The sequence below is a fragment of the Rattus rattus genome, chromosome 4 (assembly GCF_011064425.1).
Source record: "Rattus rattus isolate New Zealand chromosome 4, Rrattus_CSIRO_v1, whole genome shotgun sequence".
Classification (NCBI taxonomy): Eukaryota; Metazoa; Chordata; class Mammalia; order Rodentia; family Muridae; genus Rattus; species Rattus rattus.
The window spans coordinates 157,408,052-157,431,568 of NC_046157.1; the positions used below are offsets into that span (position 1 = coordinate 157,408,052).

Consider the following 23,517-nt stretch of genomic DNA (forward strand, 5'->3'; position numbering starts at 1 on the left):
GATGGAAAACTGATAACCTCAGTAGGAGACAGCTAAGCCACCCCTACAGATAGGATCCTGTGACGGGCTATAGGATGGGGGAACCAGGGAAAAAGCTTGACTCTTTAGACTTAGAGGTAAAACTGAAGATTATTTCTACCATTATGGAGGTTCCTTAAGAATGTAAGTTAGGGCTAGAGTGATGGCTCGGTGGTTAAGAGCACTGTCTGCTCTTCCAGAGGTCCTGAGTTCAAATCCCAGCAACCACATGGTGGCTCACAGCCATCTGTAATCAGATGCCCTGTTCTGGTGCGTCTGAAGACAGTGTATAATAAATAAATAAATCTTTAAAAAAAAAAAAAAGAAAGAAAGAAAGAAAGAATGTAGAAGTTAGAACCGCCATAGAAGTCAGCTGTCCCCCTCCTGGGTTTGTGCATGGGGATTCTTACAACATCCATGTATATTGTTGCACTGTTCACAAAAGCCAGGAATGGACCTGACTAGATGCCCATCAACAGATGAATGAAGAAAGAAAATACACAGAAAAGCTACACATACACAACAGAATCTTACACAGGCGTTTGGTTGGTTGGTTGGTTGGTTGGTTGGTTGGTTGTGGGGTTTTTTGTTTTTTTTTTTTTTGGTGGGGGGGGTGGTTAATGAAATCCTGACATTTGCAGGAAAACGGATGCAACTTGAAACAGCAACCCTGCAAGAAAGGAACAAGTCACAGAAAGACAAGCACTGCATGCGATGTCTCTCATCAGTAGGACCGGGATTTAAAACTTCACACGTGTACATGCATGTGTTTCTGTATGTGTATATGTGTCCCCAACGTAGAAGAACATGAGAGGAGGAATTGATCTTAGTGGAGATGGGAATAGAATATATGTACTGAAAAATCAGGAGGGGAAGAAAAGAAACCAGCCAGAGGGGAAGGGGGACAAAGGAAGGTAATGGGAAGGGGAAGGGGTGGAAACAACATATACCGATGTATATGTATAACGATGTCATAATGGAACCAATTACTTTAGATGATAATCTAAAATATTAAAAAGAAAAACAAGGGGTTGGGGATTTAGCTCAGCGGTAGAGCGCTTGCCTAGCAAGTGCAAGGCCCTGGGTTCGGTCCCCAGCCAAAAAAAAAGAAAAAAAAAAAGAAAAAAAAGAAAAAAGAAAAAAAAAAAAACAAAAGAAAAAGAAAAACAAAAACGGGGGAGGGGGCTGACTGAAGACATATCTCTGTGTTTAATCGCACTCGCTATTATTCCACAGAGCCTAAATTTGGTTCCCTGCATCTGTGGCGGGCAGCTCACAATTGCCTGGAGATCCAGGTCCAGGGGATCCACTGGACTCTTTTGACCTCCATGGGCACCTGCACTCAGACACATGCAGACTCACACACCCTCTCCTCTCCCTCTCCGCTCCTCTCCTTTCCTCTCCCTTCCCTTCTCCCTTTTCCTCTCCTCTCCTCTACCCTCCCCTCCTCTTTTCTCCACTTCTCCCTCTCCTTCCCTCCCTCCCTCCTGCTCAATAAAAATAAAATCTTTTTTTAAAAAGGAAAGATGACTTCTAGCTGAAGTAATCAGTGACTTCTAATTACTTTATCAATAAAAAGACTCTCATTTTAACCCAACAGAATCATTCTTTTTCATTTGATCCACACAGTGAATTCTCACTGTACAGAGAGCTGCTATGGACCAGCATTGGTGTCCTTGAAGCCCTGTACTCCCACAGAAAGGACACTGGTGCCACCGCTGGTGTGCATCTTTCAAAGGGCGCTAGGGAAGTAAGAGGGTGTGGAGTTTTAAAAGGAAACCTGGACACTGTCTGCCCATCTGCCGGCTCTCCAAGCGCAATCAAGCGCTCAGAAGACAGCCGGTGCGTTTCTGTTTGCTTTAACAATGCACGAGAGAATGCAGCAGTATTTTGTGGGATCTAATTCAATTACAAGGAAAAACTTAGGGGTTGGAAAAGGGCAGAAGTCTCTCCACGTCCCCTTCTCCCAATGTAGGCTCCAGCTTTCCCGGGTTGCCAGCTCACCCTGGCTGGTGGTGTTCTAAAGCACTGGTCCCACGTCACTATGAGATGTGATTGTGGCATCACGTGATCCTTCGTGCGTCAGGAGGCAAGGTGAGATTTGAGCATCCTCGAAAGAACGAGCTGTGAATATCAAAGGGTTTTGGCGCAGCGCCATCCCCAGCGCCTACAATCGTTTATCTCGGATGAAGCCAATTTATTTAGAAGCAGATGTCACCAACTGATTAAAAACTTCTCAGCAGCGTAAATTCCATTTGCTGTTGAGATGAAAATTAATAGACACAAGGCAGACGACATTTTTACACACGTGACAGCTCATCAGGGACACTCAGCACGTGCCCAGACATCCACATTGGCCAAGGTGAACCCACTGCTCGCTCCTGCAGCCTCCCTGAGTAAATGCATATGAGTCCCTCCACCTTCTTCTAATATGTCCCTTAATCCTAAAGCTGTCAGGATTCTTTGTCACTGTCCTGCCTGGACAGAGTCTTAAACTGCCTCCAGACACTGAAAAAAAAATGACCCACAGAAGGGTGCTTTTATATACACACACACACACACACACACACACACACACACACACACACACACACACGGGGAGGGGGGTGTTCCCTAGGGAAAGGCTGAAAGACCTAGCAATCTGTGCATTGAAAGAGACCTTTGTCTAACTCTTAGGTCTGTGAAGCTAACAGAGGAAAAATAGAGACTTTACAGAAATGATTTAGAAAAACCACTAAATCATAGAATAACCATAACAACAGCAAACTCCACGAAGGGAGAAAACTTGGATTTCCACAATCAATGAGTTGTACTATCAGAACTATCCAATTAAAAAAAATAAAAGATGTGTAAATAATTAGAGAAGATGCTTTGCAGGGACTTGAGAGATGGCTCAGAGGTTAACAGCACTGACTGCCCTTCCAGAGGTCCTGAGTTCAAATCCCAGCAACCACATGGTGGCTCACAACCATCTGTAATGAGATCTGATGCCCTCTTCTGGTGTGTCTGAAGATATATAATAAATCTTTTAAAAAAATGTTTTTACAAGGATCCACCTGTAAAAAAAGAAAGAAAAGATACTTTACACTAGGGTTGAGTGGGGAAGCAGTCAAAATTTGAATATTATACTTAGCAAAGACTTTTAAAGTTACAAAGGTTACATTCAAATACCCAAAAGAAAAGCTATGTCAAGAAATTAAAGAAAGTTCTGAGAAAAGTGTCTGATCAAGTAGGGAATATCAGTAAAGAAATGGAAATTATGAAGGAAAGAGAAACAATTTCTAGGGTCAAAAAGTTCAGAAAGTGAAGTGGAAAGCTCATTGGGGTTGGAGAGGAACTCGGAAGCTTAATAGAACAAGCAGAATAGGAATTACTGAACCTCAAGAGAGGTCAGTTAAGAGGGGTAGGAAGAAACGAATAAAGAAAAATTAATAGAGGCTCAGAAACCCTGAGACCTCATGAGAGTCTGATATATGTATAGTGTGAGTCACAGAGGAGAAAGGAAAGAGGAGAGAAGATGGGATATTTGAAGAAATGTCTCAAACATGCTAAAAGCTTTGCTTCCAAGCCAGCACTAGTGGGAGATACAGACATTCAAGAGTCGGCACTGAGAGAGAGAGAGATCTTTGGGTCACTGTGGGTCGCGTCCCCAAAGGGGATTTAGAGAGTCTAGTTCAGTCAACCTTTCTCTTTTTATCCTCTGGCTCATGCTATAAGCAGGTTTGCTCAGCCACAAATGTCTCAACATTGTCACTGGGCACACCCAATGCCTAGCACCATGGGTCCCCCCAGTCATACCGTAAAATGTAAAAAACAAAAATCCTATGAATCAAAGTGAACTTCCCTTTCAAATTCCCTTCAGTTGTGTTGTTATAGCTAATAAAAAGCTTGCTAACACGGCAGCTGACTTCACTTCAGAGTCAGTACAGAGCAGTGGATAGCATATTCGAGGTCATGAAAGGAAAGGAGGAAGTGGGGAGATGACTCGGTGGGGAAGAGTACTGGCTACCGTTGGAGAGGATCTGAGTTTAGGTCCCAGCACCCACACCAGGCAGTTCACAGCTACAGTGAGGACGACGATCCTGCTCGGGGACTGGAAGTGACTTGGGACATGAGCGGGGTTGGTGCCTCAGCCTCCTAGATACCTAGGTAAAATAGAGAGAACCTGAGGTCAAGCCAACACTCCGGCCATGGTGCGGCTGCTCCCACCAGACCTGCACAGGCCCTTAAACTTCCACTGACCTCTCTGCATCTGCAACACAAGCCTCCTGGATCAGATGACAGCAGAGACTCCAGTAGCCGAGAGACAGCACTCAGGGCGGGCTACCCAAAACACATCTTTTCCAAACTCTCCCACCTTCTTTCAACAAATTAGACCATTCCTGAGGCAGCTGCTATTCCACCAATCTACCACTGAAGAAAGCAGACAGCCCAGGGGAAAAGATCACACTCTATGTGAGAATACTTACACATACATACCTTCAGAACCGATGTGACCTAGTCAGCCCACTAGTGTCACTAACCTGAAACTCCCGATTGTAACCAAACCCTTGAACATAATAGCTTCTTTCTGGTTTGGTTTTAAGTGATTCACAGCCACAGAGACGTGTCTCTGAATATTTAAATATGCTTCTCAAATATTAAGCAGACCCCTCAGGCCATGGAAGTGGCATGTTCATATTCTCTCTCTCTCTCTCTCTCTCTCTCTCTCTCTCTGAACCACCTTCATCTGACCTCAATTCCCTGCCAATTTCAAGACTTTTTTTTTAAAAGAAGCATTTATTTATTTCATGTATGTGAATACACTGTAGCTGTTTTCAGACATAGAAGAGGGCATTGAATCCCATTACAGATGGTTGTGAGCCACCATGTGGTTGCTGGGAATTGAACTCAGGACCTCTGGAAGAGCAGTCAGTGCTCTTAACTGCTGAACCATCTCTCCAGCCCCCAAGTTCAGACTTTTAACAAGAGACTGAGAGATGCTCAGCCACTCATGCTGGCTGCTCTGGTAGAGAACCCAGGTTTAGCTCCCAGGACCCACCATGCGGATGTCTCACTCAAATAACTCCAGGGGCCAGCAATCCCTAGCAATCCTCCTGTCTCAAACATCCTCAGAGCTAGAGTTACAGGCGCATGAGCATGCTCAGTGTTTTACGTGGGTGTTGGGATCTAACTCTGGCCCTCGCGCATGCTCAGCAAGCACTCCTCACTGCTGTCGATGTTTGGGGAGCAGATTCAGAGTACTCTAATGCAAAGCTTATGTTGGAATCCAAGCTTTAAAACTGCAGTGCTGTCGTATGTGGATCACTGCTTATTTTGACACAGGTCCTTGGCTGGATAACCCAGATTGGCCTCAAACTTGAAATCCTCCTTCCAACACGAAAGTCTTCCTAGCACAGGGATTGCAAGAATACACCTCTGTACCCGGATATATGTAATTTAAAAAAAAAAAAACATTTGGGGGAAATGTGAACATTTCAATCATTTAGTAATTTTTGTGCTAACGTAGGTTGAGAATTTTAAAAAATACTGCCAACCACATAAACCAAGGGCTGTGGGGAAGCGGCAGTTTACTTCTTCCATTTCCCCAGCAACACTGGGCTGAGCACGAACCCCTCGATATTATATAGAAATCACAGCCTCTCAACACGGGAGTCACATACTCAGCCCGATGTGAAAGCTTTTCTACTGAATGCTTCAGGGGCCAAGCTGCTTAACCACCAGTGGTGTTCTTCCATATTTATCACCTAACCTTCAGACCCACATGGCCCAGATTAGGCAACTCTGAGAGATGTTATGACACTGAAAAATAGCCGCCTTAGAAGTCAGAGAGCTTCCGAGCCCCACTTCTGCGAGCCTTGTCTATGCCACAGTGAAGGAATGGTGTATCCACAACGCTGTCAGAACCTGGAGATGTTACCCTAGATGACAAATCTTAAGACCTCAAGAGTCGCGCTTGCCTAGGGAAGCGCAAATAAGGCCCTGTTGGTCCCCAGCTCGAAAAAAAAGAACCAAAAAAAAAAAAAAAAAAAAAAAAAAAAAAAAAGACCTCAAGAGTCTTCATACCAATTTTACTTAAATGGTCTTTAAATTCATTCACACCTGTCTCGGAGCGAAACAGAAGCTGATTAACCTTATCAAATTGAAGAGGTCCAAAATCACCTTGGAAGCCTAAGGTTGTGCCTACCTATGAGGGTGCTTCCAGAAAGGCCTCACTGAGGAGGGAAGACCCAGCCTTCCTGTGGACAGCTCGATTCCATGAGCTGGACAGAAGGAAAAGAATGTGAACTGAGCATGGCCAGATCAGCACCATCTCTCTCTTTCCCGACTGCAATGGTACACAATCCTGCTACCACACCACCCACCATGATGGCTATAGCTCTTCTTAAATCATGAACCAAAATAAATCCTTCCTAAACTGCTTTGGTCAGACATTTTGTCAAAACAATGAGAAAATTAACTAAATTCCTGGAGCCAGGAAGACCATAGGGATAAAACATCCCAGGTCAAAAATAGGCAATGGATTCCCCGCCTTTAGAGTATAGTAAAACCAACCTCCTTCCTTAATTTGACCTCCTCTATCTAGGTCACCTTCAATCTCATGCAAACTTTTGAGGAATGAGTTGCAGATTCCCACATGGGAAGGTAAGATCAGTCAGTCAGCACTGACCTCCCAGTTTTTCTTACATAAATTGGGAGAAATAGGACAGGGAACTGAATCACCTCGTGCCTATACACCTAGCCTAGTTCAGGGAACAGCCTGAGTAAAGAGGGGCATGAGACCTGCATGGCTGCTCATACCACACCCTAGACCTGGCACACAAGTACAGTGGCTTCTAAAGGGATACTGTGCTCTCTATTAAATGGCCCCCAACAACTGCCACTACTTTAAAGATCGGTGCTGGAGAGATTCAAGAACACAAACTCTTCTTGCAGCGGTAAGCACTCTCCTAGCGTTATAGGAAGTCTGCCCCCAATATTGTTAAGATCAGCCTCTGCTACTTAGTTTGGCTCCTAGCATTCACGTCATGTGGCTCACAACCACCTATTAACTCCAGGGAAATCTGACATTTCTGGCCTCTGTGGGTACAAACCCACACACAGTAACTAAAACATCATCTATAAAGTCCATTAATGTGCTGATACCAATTCCCAGAAGTACTTCAACCCCAAGGGGCTGCTCCCCAGTCCCCAGCAGAGCCAGGAATACAACTTCACATTGCAAACTCTTATTTAGCAGCACCTCTACTGTGTTAGCCTTTTTATAGGAAAAAGTGTCCACCCCTCCCTTACCCACCTAGATTAGTGTTTCAGAAATGGACCCATTGTCGTGAATAGAACAGACAGCCATGGCAGCCAAGGACAGTGATTTTGAAGCATTCCCTATCAGGAGACTCTATTGTCTCTGCACATTGTCTTTCAACAATTCCAAAGACACGAAGGCTTCACCAATGCACAGAAGCTCTTAACAGTGATTGCTCCAGTCAAAGGTAAGTGCTCTCCTAGTGTTCTAGACAACCTGTCCCCAATAGTTAAGATCATCCCTGCTACTTAGAAGTAGCTTTTCAAAGTAACATCCACTTCAGGAAACACCCTCTGGTTGTACATAATGTAACAAAACTAACCATGAAGGATAATGCTGTTTATTAAAAATATACTCAGGAAGTCAGGGTATTGATGCAATTTTACATACACACTTGGTAGTCTGAAGTTCCATTATTCCAGCAGTTTATATAAACGTTTCAGATCAAAAGAGAAAGAAAACACTTTACAGAGACCAGCAGTTGCTTATCAGTTTGGTCATGAGTCCGCTTGTAGTAAAAATAAAACTCCCTCTTGCATTGCTGAAGAATGTCCTTAATAGAGAACAAGTTCTGTAAGCACTAAGAAAGTTCTTCTTGCATTAATAACCATTCGTTTGAACTTCTTAGCATATGCTAACTTTTTGACCCTGTTAACTGCTGTGGGTTGTGCCAGGGCTATTACCTGTCTGGGCAACCGAGACTTTCCAGTGACGTGTCACTAGGTCTCGCTTTACTGTGGATGCCACTACTGCAGCATCAAACCTAACACCTATATAACACCTTTCAAAAGAATCATATAAAACAAAACAGTTCAAGACAATATGCTCATTACAATGGGGAAAACAAAACGGGTCAGAAAACTGAAAGCGTAAAAGAAATGGAAGCCACTTCTGTTAATAAAACACCCAGAATGCAAAGCAAAGACTAGGCATATTAATGCACTTTTTCTCCCCAACATCTCACTCTTGACAAATCGCTCTTGGAATAATGCTAGCCTTCCTATTTCCTGAACTTGTACTTATTGGTAAGAAATGAAAAAGGAATCTCAAAACAAAATGAACTTGAGAAAACACCACTGGTGATGGCTGGGAGATGGCTCAGTGGGGTCGATGCTTGAGCCACAAGGACCCATGGGGTCATCACTCACCAGCCACATTAAAAAAAAAAAATCAAATCTAGGCATGGCTGCATAGTGCTGGGGGGGTGGGGTGGGGTGGGGGGTGGGGGGGGGGATAAAGACAGGAGGATCCCTGGTAGTCAGGGAAAGGGATGGGGACAATCTGCCTGTGAGATGCAGAAGCTGCTGTCCTTGCCCTTCACATTTAAGAAGCCCAAGAAGTCACTCTTGAACCAGAAGGCACCTGTTGGCTACACCACACCTCTTGAGGTGTACCTAGTTTCACAGCAGTTAGACACAAAACTCCTCACTGCTTTCCTAGTGTTGGTGGCTATATCGAATGCTTTTGCTTCAACTGGGCCATGACATCTCCTGCCATCTAGATCTAGAGTGTAGTTTACTCTCCTGGGACCAGGAAGAGGTTTTGGTAACATCCTGACAATCCTGGAATGACTGTGAGTGTTAAAAGCGCACCAACCACACCTGTTGGTAAGTCCCTGAATCAAACCAGTGGAGTCACAGCAAACCAAGTGTACACACCCGTAGTGTGCAATGAGGCCTCTGCTCAGAGAGTGCTTTAAAGCGTCATCTTCCTGACTCTAAACTAACCACAGGACCCACGTATTGAGCAAACTTTTTCAGTAACTGTAGACTCTGAAATATTCCCGTCAGAACCATAAAAACCATTGAATAGATACAAGGAATCAATGAAGCCAATCTGCCAGCACCACAGGTGTAAAATGGAAATACATATTATTTTAATATGAAACATCACTTTGTTTTATACAGATGTCTACATTTTAACAGATCCTTAAAAAGTGAGGGGGGAAATGCTATTTTCACACAAAAATCTTTGTGCTGTTTGTAAAACATTGAGAACAGGAGACAAAGGGGCCCAGACCCCATAGCCATTAAGGGAAGCTGCAGAACCAAGTCCCTCCAGGTAACATTGGTCATTGACAAGCCTCTGTGAGCAGAGACCTCCTGGCCCAACTCCTCCCCACTGACTGGGCAAACTGTCAAGAGATTTCTGTCAGCAAGGGATGTTTCCACATAAGGCAAGGTCAGTGTAGAATGACAGTAACAGGAGTAAACCAACCCACCACCTTCCTTTTGGGTGACAGAATAAAGAAGGCAGCTCTATGCCAGTACAATTAGTTTCTTCAAAGTTCAGGTTTGTTTGTTTGTTTGTTTGTTTGTTTGTTTGTTTTTTAATGGTGCATTAATGAAGTCAGAGAGTTCAAGTTTATTAGTCTTCATCTGAGCCTCAGGAAGAAACAGATCTGCTTCCACTTCCTTTCCGAACTCTATGCTCTTCAAGTAGCTGTAAACAGCAGCAAGACCGCCATGGCTTGACTTGTGGCCACAGGACGACTCACTTGCACTGTAATGTAAGCGCTTAGACAGGGGGGCGTGTGTGACAGCACAGAACTATAAACAAAAATGGTGAAGCAAATCTGTTTTATTTTTAAGTAGAAACATTAACCTGATGATTATTGCAGATCTGAGAAATGAGAACACAAACAAATGGACAGCACTGCTTACAGGTGCTTTGATCTGTGTGGAGACAAAGGCTGAACGGTTTGTCCGCAATTAACCCTGGGAGAAGACGAGAGTGAAATAAAGACTGAGAACAGAAACAAACAGGAGTAAGGGAGGAGAAAATATCTTTTTTTAACGCCAAGACGGGGAGAAAAAAAAAAAAACTAATTCATTTAAAACGTTACACCAATTCAAAATAGTTTGGCCATAGAATAAATACCGACCAGCCCAAGCTGTGGACCTTTTAACCTATGCAGAAAAACATGAATGAGCCTTCCTTCCTCCTTCCAGAGGACAATGGAGACACCATGTAAACAGACTTAGTGTATCACTTGGCAGAAAGCCAAGTGAGCTCTGTAACTATTTTAAAACTAAGCTATAAGAAAGGCCTACCTACCTAGTTACAAAGATTGAATTATATTGAGAATATATTTCAATTCAATGAATTTTAGATTGTATCTTAATTTGAATGAACACAGGATAAGAAGGCCGAGGGCTAATGAAACTGTGCGTGCTGTATTTAAAAAGCAAAACAAACAAACAAAAACCAAACACCAAACCTGTATGAACTGCAGAGGCAGCAATGAACTGGGAAAAGAAAATTAGAGACAGGTGGAAGGCACACAGAACCCCTTTACTAAACTAGAGTTGTCAAATACACATGAGTTTAACGACTGTACTTATGTACAAGAGTTGTCTTTGGAAGAAACAAACTGCAGACTTAGCTAGATGGATACACACAGCCCAGAATTAAACTGCACAGCGACATTTATTGTTCCAGCCTGAAAAAACATCCCTTTGAAATTTCACACAGCAAAGCAAGTTAAAAACTTCACTCATCAAATAAATGATAATTTAAACAAGAACTTGCTAAAGAAACCTCATCACAACAATGCTTTAGGGCCTGATCACTTAAGTCCACAGGGCCATTATGAATTTAAATCTGCAAGCCGTTTTCCTACAACAAGAGGGAGGAACATGTTTCCTTGACTCAGGTGACACAGAAAAGAAATCATGATTTTTTTCTTTTGCTGTAACAGGCAGACATTGATTTCTTGTTGTGATCAGGAAAGATGGAATGACTGTTGGCCTTCTCTTGCTGCTATCAACAGTTTGTCACGCATTATCTCAATGCTCGAGTAGTCCGGTAACTTAAGATAGTTCACACAAGTCATTACAGATGGTAAGAAGTCATCTGGGTTTTCTGTTGATTCAAATGTCTTCCGCACAATCGTCAGAGGTGGATTTAAACTCCGAAATCCTAATTAAGAGAAAAAGTTCCAGAAAATTACTTAATTTTTTTTAGATGCTGTTACCACCACAATATGGCCACACAAACCACTCCTCCCTTTTGCCTAATGATAGCCCACTGGTTAAGAACACTGGTTACTCTTCCAGAAGACCCACGCTCAATCCCCAGCATCCATGTGATGGCTGACAGCTCTCTGTAACTCCAGGTCAAGGAGGACCCAACACCTTCTTCTAGCCTCAGACATGCATGGCAAGCACAGCACCCACACACAAAATAAAAATTTACAAAAACACCCAAAGTAGATTCATTTTACTTATTTTTAAATCTAGTCTAATTTAACCAGGAATTTAAAACATGACAACACTCTAGAATTTTATCTAAACAATATTCCTGGCCATTAGCAACTGTTAAGGCAGCCTCTGGATTTCCTTGCCATTATTACTTCTTTACATACTCAGGTTGGCAGCTCAGAAACAATGGTAGTGGAATAACTAATAGTGCACACCAAGTAATGGATGGTCTCCAAAGACAAGTGATGTTTCATTCACAAAGGCTAAACACAGACACTACCCACCTCCGACTGGCAATCGTGGGCTACCAGTCACAAACTGGAGAAACAACCTCTGCTGCTCATTATCAAAACTACTGAGAATCTCAAACAAGAACTTCACAGCCCGACTAAAACAAAAAAGGAGAACAAAATTACTTTGTGTTAAAATGTAACTGTTAATATACCAAACCTCACTTATAATCACTGGTAATGATATCAATTTTCAGATATACTTTCATTACAACACATTTTACAAGCTATTTTGTTATAGCTGAAATCCAAATGTAACAACTTTAACAGTACACAATTTTAGAAAAAAATTCCCACAAAATACCTAGCTATTAAGGGGAGAACAAGTAGAGTCTATACTTACCTGTCATGTGTATAGCCATGATCAGGCCGGCAGCATTCCATCAATGTCTTTGCATCCCAAGTGTCTGCTTTACTGCCACACAGGAGCTGGTCCAGCTATGAGATGAAATAAGGCAAACAAATTAGTATAGAAATAATCCCCAGGCTTGGGTGACAGTAGCTGTCTAAGAGCATGGCTTCCAGGTTGGGGATTTAGCTCAGTGTAGAGCGCTTGACTAGCAAGCGCAAGGCCCTGGGTTCGGTCCCCAGCTCCGAAGGGGAGGAAAAAAAAAAAAAAAAAAAAAAAAGAGCATGGCTTCCAGTGTGCAACCCCACCAAGCCCCCTTCACACTGAACAGCACGGCCCAGCCTGGTCTAGAGTGCTGCTGCTATACTTCACACAGACTCTACCTCCCCTCAACAGAACTCCCTTACTTAACCAACTTTCTTAATCAGATTTTTCCCTAGCCTTCCCCAAACTTCAAGCCCTCACTCCAAAATCCTATAGACTGGTGGTTTATAAGCAACAGGGTTATTGTTCTGCTGTGGTGACCTCACAGACAACAGTGGTCCTGTGTTGTTTAGCTGTGCTGCTCACCTCTTCTGGGTAGAAGTACTGAAGATGGCTGAGCGGGAAGACAGATTCAAATCCATCTCTGAATGAGTCAAACTGCCGACAAACACCTTCATTTAGTGCCCAGAATATCACCAACTGCAAAAAGAAGTCATTTTAAAACTTTAACACGATCCCAAATCTATTAACTACTTAATATGTGACAAAGTATAGTAAATGACTTTCTAGAATCACTTTGACTTAAAAGGTTCTTAAGCTAAGTGGTGGTACACTCCTTTTTCATAGCACTCAGGAAGACAGAGGCAGACAAATCTCTTATGAGTTTGAGGCCAGCCTGGTCTACAGAGCAAGTTCTAAGACAGCCAGGATACAGAAAAAAACTTGCCTAAAAACAAAATACATCAAAAAGAAAAAGAAAAAGCTATTAAATCTTCACACTATATCAGTAAAAAGTCAGTCAGGTGAATTTGGGGATTGGCCAAGTAAGACAATGTCAAAACTACCTACCACATGCATTTTTACACTGTGTTTTAAAATTTCACACATAGAAAACGTTTTCTCCAGAAAAGAATCACCTTGTCTTACCAGAAGCCAAAGGCAATGTCCCAAAAGATTAAAATGTCACTGAAATTAAAGAATAACATTTCAAGATCTTTAATGAACAACTGGCCACATTTTTAATGTGAAGTGCTGACTTCTCAATCCTGTCACAGTCTGAGACCCATCCTCTGCAGAGTACCTAATCCTAGAAACAGATACAGCTTGGAAATGCAGGAGAAAATGTGGTCAGAAAAAGCGGCTCTAAATTTACTGAGCCACCAATAGCACAGGTTAATTTGCTGGTACAGAGAATATTCAGATACATGAAAGAAACCACTACTGTTTTAAAACAATTACACAGTATTTTAGAAAAGCAAGAATGTGAACACATACTGTGTTGCTAAGCTGGAGAAGCAGCTTTCACAAAGACGGTACAAGGGACAGGTGACATGGGCAGATCGCCTGCTGAGTTACTCAAAGGGATCGCTTATGATGCACAGAACTACTGGGAAACTAAGAATCTTGAATATTATCTTGTTTTTAAGGAAAATAAAAGAGACTAGAGCTGACGTTTTTAAGAGTTCTAAATCCCACACAAGTTAAGTAACTAAAATCAAAATGGATTCAAAATGAATACTCTCGCTTGAGTCCAATGTTCATCATGTGAGGAAACCAAGGATTCAAAATGAATACTCGGGCTTGACTCCAACGATCATCATGTGAGGAATAATTCAAGCAGCCTTTTAAACACTGGTAAATAGACATAGTTTACAACTTGTATTTTTGTGTACAATAGGAAATAGTTTCTCCCATATTTAACAAGTATAGATATAGAGTTGTAAGTACATTAAGTGTTAAGCATGTGTGCATATATTGGTATTTTAAAAACCATCTGCCAGCCACCTTAAAACAAAGACAGAAATCACTTCAAACAAGTGATGACTCCTTCCCACTGGTGTTTTTTCTTAAGAGGAGAAAATTGTGGTGTAATGCACTGTATTCAATCAAGTTTAAAGATGGGTCAAGATCACACGTGGTGTGGAGAAAGAACTGGTAAGCTTTTAACACAAACACATTTTCTGCACTGTAAAGTGATGCAAAGCCTTCAGTCCTAGAGGTCGTCTCAATTGTGAGGGAAGACAAAGTGTGAAGAGAGGGTAAGTTCTTAGGGTGTTCTGTTGTTTTAGCATAAAATATTTGTATGTTCTCTACAAAGCACATGGACACTTACAAAGGCTAAATAAAAGGACCTCCCAATAGTAGTCCCAATGGTATGTGAGGTCTTTAGAAAAGATCCACACAGGCAGAAGCTAAGGAACGAAGTTTAAGTCCTCTCCTCCTAGGAGCACGGCAGACAAACTCCTATACCCCAAGACCACACAGAAAAAAAGACAATACATACTCTTAGGTATTCTTCCAAATTGTGGATAGTAACTGGAATATCCTTCCCTCCTTTCTTCAATTCAATGTTGGGAAACCCAGGCAGCGTAAAATCCAATCCCAGATCTTCCACTGAACAGCCATTCATTGTAAGAGTTTCCAATGCATACTGGAGACTCTCTTTGGTCTTAAATGGGAAGAGAGTAACAGGAAAATTCATGCAAAATTATGTTGTACTTATAAAAAATAATCCTTTAACAACTGACGGTTCCTTTAGTGCCTAGTTACAAATTTTTGGTCATATTCAACATATTAAGTAAGTCACAGGAGTCAAAAGGGAAATAATCTTAGCCTCAAGATGCAATTATATTTGTGAAAGGAAACAAGATTGCTGAGATATTTTCCATACTGAGAAGTTACTGTTCCCTGTAAGCACACTCAAATCACATACTAGAGAAAGTCCTTACATGTTTTTGTTAAGCTTTAACAAAATAAAAACAAATTTTTCTAAATTCTAGGTCAATATTGACGGACCAATCTAAGTACATACCCAAGAGTAAAACATGTAGAAAACAATATAGATAATGTACTACACCTAGTAATGTTTCCATTACTTTTCCCCGTTCCCTATAAGGCACACACTAGAGGTGTTCACTTCTGGGTCTCTTTTACAGGGAGGAAAAGAAAAGAAAAGAAAAGGAAGGGAAAAAAAAGCTTCAAAACAGTCAAGTCACATCAAACCCAAGGTATTTTTTACTAGGCCTACAACTTAAAAGGTCTACATAAAACGTTTTTTCTAAAAAACAAACAAACAAACAAACAAACAAAAAAACCAGTAAGGATCAATGGCATCTAATTAACACTGATCTATTAGGAGGCTCTGAAACTGTCCTACATGAAATCAGGCAGAGGACTATGGACAAACAAACCAGGAGGTTATTATGGGAGAAAAGTCAAGGGAGAGAAACACTGGGAATACTGGAGGTTTGCTCTCATGAAGAATCTAGGGGCTAAAGAGATGGCTCAGTGGTTAGGAGCACTGACTATTCTTCCAGAGGTCCTGAGTTCCATTCCCAGCAACCACATGACTCACAACCATCTGTAATGGGATCTGATGCCCTCTCTTTTGGTGTGTCTGGAGGCAGCAACAGTGTACTTATACAAAATAAATATATTGGGGTTGGGGATTTAGCTCAGTGGTAGAGCGCTTGCCTAGGAAGCGCAAGGCCCTGGGTTCAGTCCCCAACTCCGAAAATAAAAAAAAAAAAGAACCCCCCCCAAAAAAATAAATAAATAAATATATTTTTAAAAAAAGTCTAGGTAGTTATAATCTCCAATGGTGCATATAAAAAGTCCCAAAGAAACCTATGATTTTATACACACTTTTTTAAAGAAAACAAGCCTGTCTCTAAACAACCAGTCATAGACTAAAGCGATCCAAACTCTTCCCCCTGATCACACAGCCATGTATAACATGCGATACACCCAGAACATGTTTAAAGAGAATGCACTGTTACTTTCTCTGGCTTTTATATGAGATCAGACATAACTTGACTACATTCCCATTTATCTTTTAAGAATTTATTCTACCAGCTTAAGGGCCTAGGTATCTGTGTGGTGGAATGCTTGGAAAATGTGCCCCGTTTGTATGTTTTATAAAACAAGGAGATAGTGGGCAGGGGATATAGCTCAGCTGGTTGTTTACTTGGCACTGTGACAAACATCTTTCATTCCAGCATTTGGGATTTAGAGGCAGGGGAATCAGAAATGTAAGGTAACCCTTGGCCACATAGAGAATTTATGGAATACATAAGACCTTGTCTAGGAAAGGAGGGAAGAAGGAAGGGAGTGAGAGAGAGGAGAGGAAAGGATGGAATTGAGCCTAGCACTTTATTTGGAAACAAGACATCTATTTGCTTTTATTAAATATCACAGAGGGTATATTGTGAAATTATCTATTAGCACAAATTAACACATTTTAATAGAATTAAGCACCTCTCTATTAAAATGAAATATTGCTGGAATAGAGAGATGGCTCTGTGCTTAAAGAATACTTGTTCCTCTTGCAGAGGACCTGGGTTCATTTCCTAGCACCATGAGGCAGGCCAGCAACTGCCTAGAATAAAAAGTCCAGAGAATCTGATGTCCCCTTCTGGCTTCCCAGGGTACTGCATGCAAGTTGTATACAGACACATATTTTTAATTATAAAAAAAGAAATTAAATATTACTATAAGATTAACCCAATCAAACACAAATCACTTAACAAACCTGACAACTCTAGAACAAAGAACTAATCTAATCCCCTGGACCTCTCCAGCAGACCTACCTGGGATTTATCCTGCTCCAGTCTTTTCTTCTGTCTGACAATGTCTTCTAGGTGATACACTGATCTGGCTACCACCGGATCAATGTCAAACAGATCATGAGATGTCAGTGAAGTTTCCTGCCGCAGCATCCACTTATAAAAGGGCAGGCCAAGCGGAAGGTCCACCTGAAAGGGAACATGTAACATACTTGTCGAAACAAGCTTTTAACAGGTATTTTATAAAAGGTCATTTGGAAAGGTAAAATAATCTCCCTCCAAGGAAAAATAATTTAGGAACTGTTTCTCTCTTTACATGAAATGGAGAGCCATAAATTGGTGCCCAAATTTCTGCCAACATTTTAGAATGAAAACTAAAGAACCTTTTTAAGCACCAACACACAAAACAGAACACCAACGATGAATATACAATATCAATAAAGTATCTTCCATGAGGGCCTCTAACACTAAAGTGTTCCTCAGTAGAATTGTATTTTGAATCAACTCAACTCAATATAATTCTTACATATTTAATATTCTGAAATCAGAGAAAGGAAAATGAAGTACTTACTTAAAAAAATTAAAATGAATGAGACTTCTAAAATAGCCGATGAAGCGTGTGCACCTCTTTAAAGAGAACGCACATTTGTGGGTTTATCAGATGAAAATGTCTTACCCATACTGATGATAAAAGTATCTCAGAGAACGTGAGAAGAGGAAATAAAGAAAAGTCCAGAAATATTCAAACCTCCATAAATATGATCACTTAGTTTATTTTCACAAGAGTATTCTGATATTCAACAAGTTTACTACCTATATGCTCATGGTTTTCCTACTGAATTAAAAATGTCAAACTGAATCATATAAAAATAAAATTAATGTCATCCTTATGTTGCCTGACTCTGGGCCCTGGCTACTGAAAGAGTTCTACGTGGACTAGAGGACAACCTTAAAAGTATGCTACAGAAGCAGAATTGGCATTTTAAACAAAAAATTTCAAGTAGTTCATGCACACATTCAGAACAGAGCAGCAGTGCTCAAAAACAAGCATTGAGTGCATGGGACTAAAGTACTTTCATAGAACACTGTACAACTATAGATAAGCAAACAATCCTAAACTTACCAATCTGAAATCCATGATAGCCTTAGCCATTAATTTTCCTAAGAAGCGAAACTTCATCTTAACCTTTGCGATGTGAGCTGGCTTAGCTGTCCTACCAAAGGGAAGCGCAAACAGGCCCTGGAGGTTTTGAATATACTTGGTCCCTTCTTGGCTTCCTGTAAAACGAGCAAGTACCACACTTCAGATGAATTTTCCAAAACAAAACAAAACAAAGCCCGGTAACTAAGAACATTACGAAACTTGGCATTCAGAAAACTGAACCAATGGTCTCCAGGACCAGAAGACCCTTCCACTGGGTAAATGACAAACAGGGTGAGAACAAATGAAAGGCAAAGAACCCAGCCCCCAGCAGAGACTACCTGGTGGAAGGGCTCCCTTACCTCATCTGAGTAATACAGACTGACTGACTCACAGCAGCACCTTACCTTTTGGATTGCTAAGAGTTACTTCTTCACCTCTCCAGAGACCCAAGTCAGCTCTCTGTAGTTCCTGAGAAACAAGTGCATAAAACTCCAGTGTTGGCCCCAGACCTGTACCAACCTAGAAAAATAATAAAAGGAGAATGAATTATTTCAAGTTTTAGAAATTCTGGTGCCTTTTTTGCATGGCAACCTCTTGGGTGACATGGATGCTAAAAGCAAGTGTTTGCTAGAAAGCATTAGAAATTATTTTCCAAAATGCCCTGAACAGGTATTTTTGGGTACTAGAAACCCTTTGTCATTACTTCTGGCCCCAACATTCTGATTCTATGGTTCAAAATTCCTACTGTGGTTATGTATCTTTCCATTGCAATGTCTGTCTGTGTTTCTTTTTCTCTCTTTAAGGAAATTATCATCCCTAAACCATCTCAGGAGAAGCTCTGCAACCTCCTCCAGCTAGACTCTTTCCTATGACATTTCAGAGCTTTAACACTACTCCATTACATACTTGTAGGTTTTAGATGTAGAATTATTTTGACTGCCTTAGAGTCTGACATTCATTTAATAGAAATCTCAACACCACTGTTCCTAAACCCTACATATTAACAGTGACATTTCTTAAGAATAAACTTATTATTCACTCAAATCACAGCATATACAAGTTTTTATCATAGCCTGACATCTTTTATGATGATCCCTGCTCTCCAACATCACTGACCTTGACTCCTACTGCTCTTTCCTAACTTACTAGTAGCTCTAGTCACCTTGATCCCATGATAGCTGCACTTTAACATGTGTGGCTGTGCGTGTGTGCGTGCATGAGAGAGAGAGAGAGAGAGAGAGAGAGAGAGAGAGAGAGAGAGAGAGAGAGAGAGAGAGAGCGCGCATGAGCAAGCCCAAATGTGTCAAAAATCTGTCAACTTTCTAAAACTAGAGAAACCCTCCATAACGGTAGGTAAAGACCTTGTTACTTTGCTCTCCATTCATTTCCAGTCACTGGAGTAAAGGTAGAGAAGAAAAACTAGACACGCAGTTGCACATGTTGTCCACGAGGTGGTAATCAAGAGCCATTTCTCTTTCACAAAATTATCCCAAATTGAGTACAAATCCTAACAGTCGATTACTTTCTCTTAAATAGTTATTTCTAAAAGTAAAATGGATTTAACTTAAAAGAATTAAATAAATTCCACAGGTATTACTGAAAGACTATGCCCTATCCACCAAAGCCAAACCAACTCCCTTCTGGGGACTTGGTCAGAGTGTCCTAAATATATCTACTAAATGTACAGCTACTTAGATGGTCTGGCGTAATTTCCATCTTTTAAAGGGAAGAAAATATGATATTCGAGAAAAAAACAGGATAGTAGAATATCTCAAATAAACAAATATAAGAACTAGACAATAGCAATAACAAAGTAACAACTTGGCTTAAAATAGTCTTTTCATCTCAAGGTTCACACAAAACTAACATGTTTTTATAAGCCAGGCAATGTTCTAAGTATTTTACATATTTTAGTTTGCTCGTCATTCTAGCAACTTGATTGGGGGGGAAAGGGAGTGTGCCCACCCACATTTTCCAAATGAAGTTGAATCCCAGAACCATTTTCAGAGTTACCCATTGAACATGATAAACTATTAATTTCTATTGAACTACTGAACATTAGCAATTCAAACCTTAACCCTAAGCAGAGTCCATGAAAAGCTGTTCTGAACTCATATAATTACAATTTAATTACAGTTGTCTATTAATTAATGCCTATTATATGTGCGTGTGTGAATACTCACATATGCAATCCAAGTGTTCAGGTTTCAGGTTTGTGTTAAGACATTTTTCATCATGTGAGTTCTAGGGATCAAACTCAAGTGCCTTTATCCACTGAGCCAACTCACCAGCCCTGGGTTACAGTCTTACAAATAAGAAATCTGAGTATCACATCCTCTAAGCAAAAACTATGATTAGGGGAGATTTAAAAAAAATAAATTCAAACCAGTACTAAAGGGTTTCTAAACTCATTGCCATCCTCCAGTTTTCCATCTCTTGTCTCCAAAACTTTCACAATTGCATTGGTTTTTGTCACTTACCACTAAAGTCCCAATCTGCTGGAAAATTGTCCGTAAGTGTCCCTCTCTCTCCCACTAAGCTGGCAAAACTCAATTCCCTGTGTGAATACCTCATTCTTGTGGCAACTACACAGATCACTTGTCACACACCCTTTTGTGCCTTCGTCTTAGGAATCTCCAACTGACCTGTCAGAACCTGACAGTTCTACTGTAACCTGGATTACTGCCACGTAATACCTTCTCTGGACCTCTACATTTTTACTCTGGTGACTGAAAGCCCTGAGAGTTTTTCAAGAGAAGTTTAATGAAAAGTTAAAGCAATGACTCCAGTTATATTTAAGTGGCTACTGGTATTACTGTAAACAAAATTACTAAATTTATAGCATACTTACAATGTTTCAACTCTTTACACACATGAACTTAGCTACAACTCTTGAGGTTGCACTTCTATTATCCACATTTTTCACATAAGAAAATAGCAACAAAGCAGTGGAGACTGAGTGAAGTTAAAAATCTCTGAGCTTTGCCTTTACCTAGAAAAGCATTATTTGAATCTTTTAGCACACTGCCTTTTTTGCCTGATGAAAACCATCTCAAAAGAAGATTAAAAAAAATAAAGACCAGACAGGAAAAAGTTAAACCATTCTCAGTCACAGATGACAGAATCATCTATGAGATAGGAATGTGAGCTACACCGGGCCACACTCAGCTAGTCCCCTGCCTGCTTTTTAATGTATAAAAGCTAAGAACGATTGTTAAATGAGTGGGCAACATCTTGCATAATATTTCAAGATGTACAAAAATGATACGAACTTCAGACTTTGGTGACCATAAAAAAATCTTTCTGAATATGGGTCCAATCTGTAGCTTAAGATGGCCCTAGCACTTCAAAATACCATGAGTATGAGTTCAAATAGAGGTTATCTGTTGTGTCAAGATGCACGGATGGGGGTCAGAGGATTAAGCTCAGGCTATCGGGCTTACACAGCAAGTACTACTCCACAGGTACATTTTTACTTATGTATTTCCTTAAGTAGGCTACTTCATTTTCCTAGCACCATTTCTTCACAAGGTCATTCATTTTTCTTCCTTTATTGCCTCGGTACCTTTTAGAATCAAACTAACTTAAATTTTAGAGTCTCTTTCTAGATACTTTATTTGGCTTTGTTACCCCACTCCTATGCCATCTTGGTTTCTGTTTTGAGTCTTCTAACCTTGTTTTTCTTCCTCACAGCTTGTTAGTGTTCATTTTTTAATGTGTATAGCATTGTGATGTTTTTTATTTTGAGACAATGCATTGTTACAGAGTCTTGGCTGGCACTGAACTTCTGCCAGGTTCCAGAAATGTAGCACCATGCCTCTTTTAGTTTGTGTTAAACAGCACAGCCCACATAAAGTTTATAATCATGTCTACACATGAAGCACAGATTTTGCTCAGTTTGAAGAAAGTGGGAATGTGTACAGTATTGTGCCAGTAACATGGTGGGGTTCTCCTTTAATGCTTTAATTCACTTTAATTCCTATATAATATAAATGGACTAAAACTCACAATTATGTTTATTTTGTTAAAATTCCTCTTCCATTGTTTGACTTTTGTTATCATGGCTTTGAACATAATACTTTTCCTTTACTTCCATTTATTGCTGGAAATTATGAAAAGAATGCAGAGGATCTTGTTTTCTGTGATGCTCAAAACCTTGATTATAGATCATTTCAGATTATTGTGGCCTCCAACTTTACAAATATTTTTTTGAAAATATTTTAAACCCATATTGAACCTCGTGGACTCTACCATAACCACTTCATTCTGCCATAGTGACATGAACGTGGCAATGAGCATGCCACCGTCCCAGTACAATTTCATTTGTGAGCCAGAGTGATGGCTCTTATGTAAAGGGAACCTGCTGCTGCTGCTGTGCCGATTACCTAAACTCAATCCCCAGACCCCACAGACAGAAGAGGAGGACTCCACAAGGACGCCCTCTGACCCTCACCATGGTACATGGTGCCCAGACACATATATGCCCACACAGCCATATACAACAGTAATAAAGTTAAACAGAATAAAGTGTGGGTGGCAACGACCTGTAATACCAGAACTTAAGAGGCTGAAGCAGGAAAATACTAAGTTCAAGGCTGCTCTTTATTTCATGGTAATCCCTCATCTCAAAAACAAAAAGAAAATGGCGGGAGAGGACCCTTTCTTGAATGCATTACTCAATTCTACATATAAAAATTAGTATGAAATGATCACTTAATATGAGCTAAAATACACATTTAAATCTGAAGTCATTCATGGAAAAAATATTACAATATAAACACATAAGAATTACAGACTAGATAAATGATAAACTGGAAGGAAATGGCAAGACATTGATAAAAGATACAAATCCAGAACTTTTAATTTAGTGGCAAAGCAAACCAAACTGCAAAGGAGCAAGTGTCAGTATCTTCTCCAAAATGGTAAGTGACCAACAACAAGCCATCCAAAAGTGATCCACTTTCTCAATGCAAGGAGAGTGCTATTTATTAAGTCAGTACAACAATTTAACTGAAAAACCAGTAACTCCAAGAGCATAAAACATTAGACTCTGACATAAATAACTGGGAAAATGAGAAAATTGAAGCCACTACTAGTATAAAGTACGCCTTAATAAAATTAAAACATCTTACCAAATGACTTAGAATTGAGACATTTATTAAAAAAGAGAACAAGTATATTTATTACAGGAAGACTTGGGCATGAATTTTATAACAGTGTCTCTTAAGTCAAAAAAAAAAAAAGAACACAAATGTCCCAAAACTAGTGATTAAGCCATCTTTGAGATAAAATACACAAGAAAAAAAAATTGAAAAATTTAAAAAAAAAAAAAAAAAAAAAAAAAAAGCAAACTGGTGCGCCCTACATGATGAGGTTCACGTGCATGGCAGTAAATGAAAGAGCGACACAACAGTCACATTATTGCATGAATGCATTTATTTA

At 40.4% G+C, this 23,517-nt stretch overlaps 1 protein-coding gene across 22 annotated transcripts in view; it reads right to left on the reverse strand.

The window, feature by feature from the left end:
- Window positions 1-7,645: 7,645 nt before the first annotated feature.
- The window catches only part of Trip12 (thyroid hormone receptor interactor 12), a 122,616-nt gene continuing 106,744 nt past the window's right edge, over window positions 7,646-23,517 (reverse strand). For 17 of the 22 annotated variants that reach the window (XM_032901492.1, XM_032901490.1, XM_032901491.1 and 14 more), the window contains 8 exons: window positions 18,480-18,594; window positions 18,055-18,209; window positions 16,956-17,120; window positions 14,651-14,815; window positions 12,733-12,846; window positions 12,157-12,251; window positions 11,808-11,911; window positions 10,732-11,242 (listed from right to left, as the gene is read on the reverse strand). In XM_032901492.1, the coding sequence (XP_032757383.1) occupies window positions 11,046-11,242; window positions 11,808-11,911; window positions 12,157-12,251; window positions 12,733-12,846; window positions 14,651-14,815; window positions 16,956-17,120; window positions 18,055-18,209; window positions 18,480-18,594 (1,110 nt within the window). In that variant the 3' untranslated portion in view covers window positions 10,732-11,045. Of the gene's footprint in view, window positions 11,243-11,807; window positions 11,912-12,156; window positions 12,252-12,732; window positions 12,847-14,650; window positions 14,816-16,955; window positions 17,121-18,054; window positions 18,210-18,479; window positions 18,595-23,517 lie in introns of all 22 variants that reach the window. The other 5 variants (XM_032901488.1, XM_032901510.1, XM_032901509.1 and 2 more) reach the window with 1 other exon arrangement.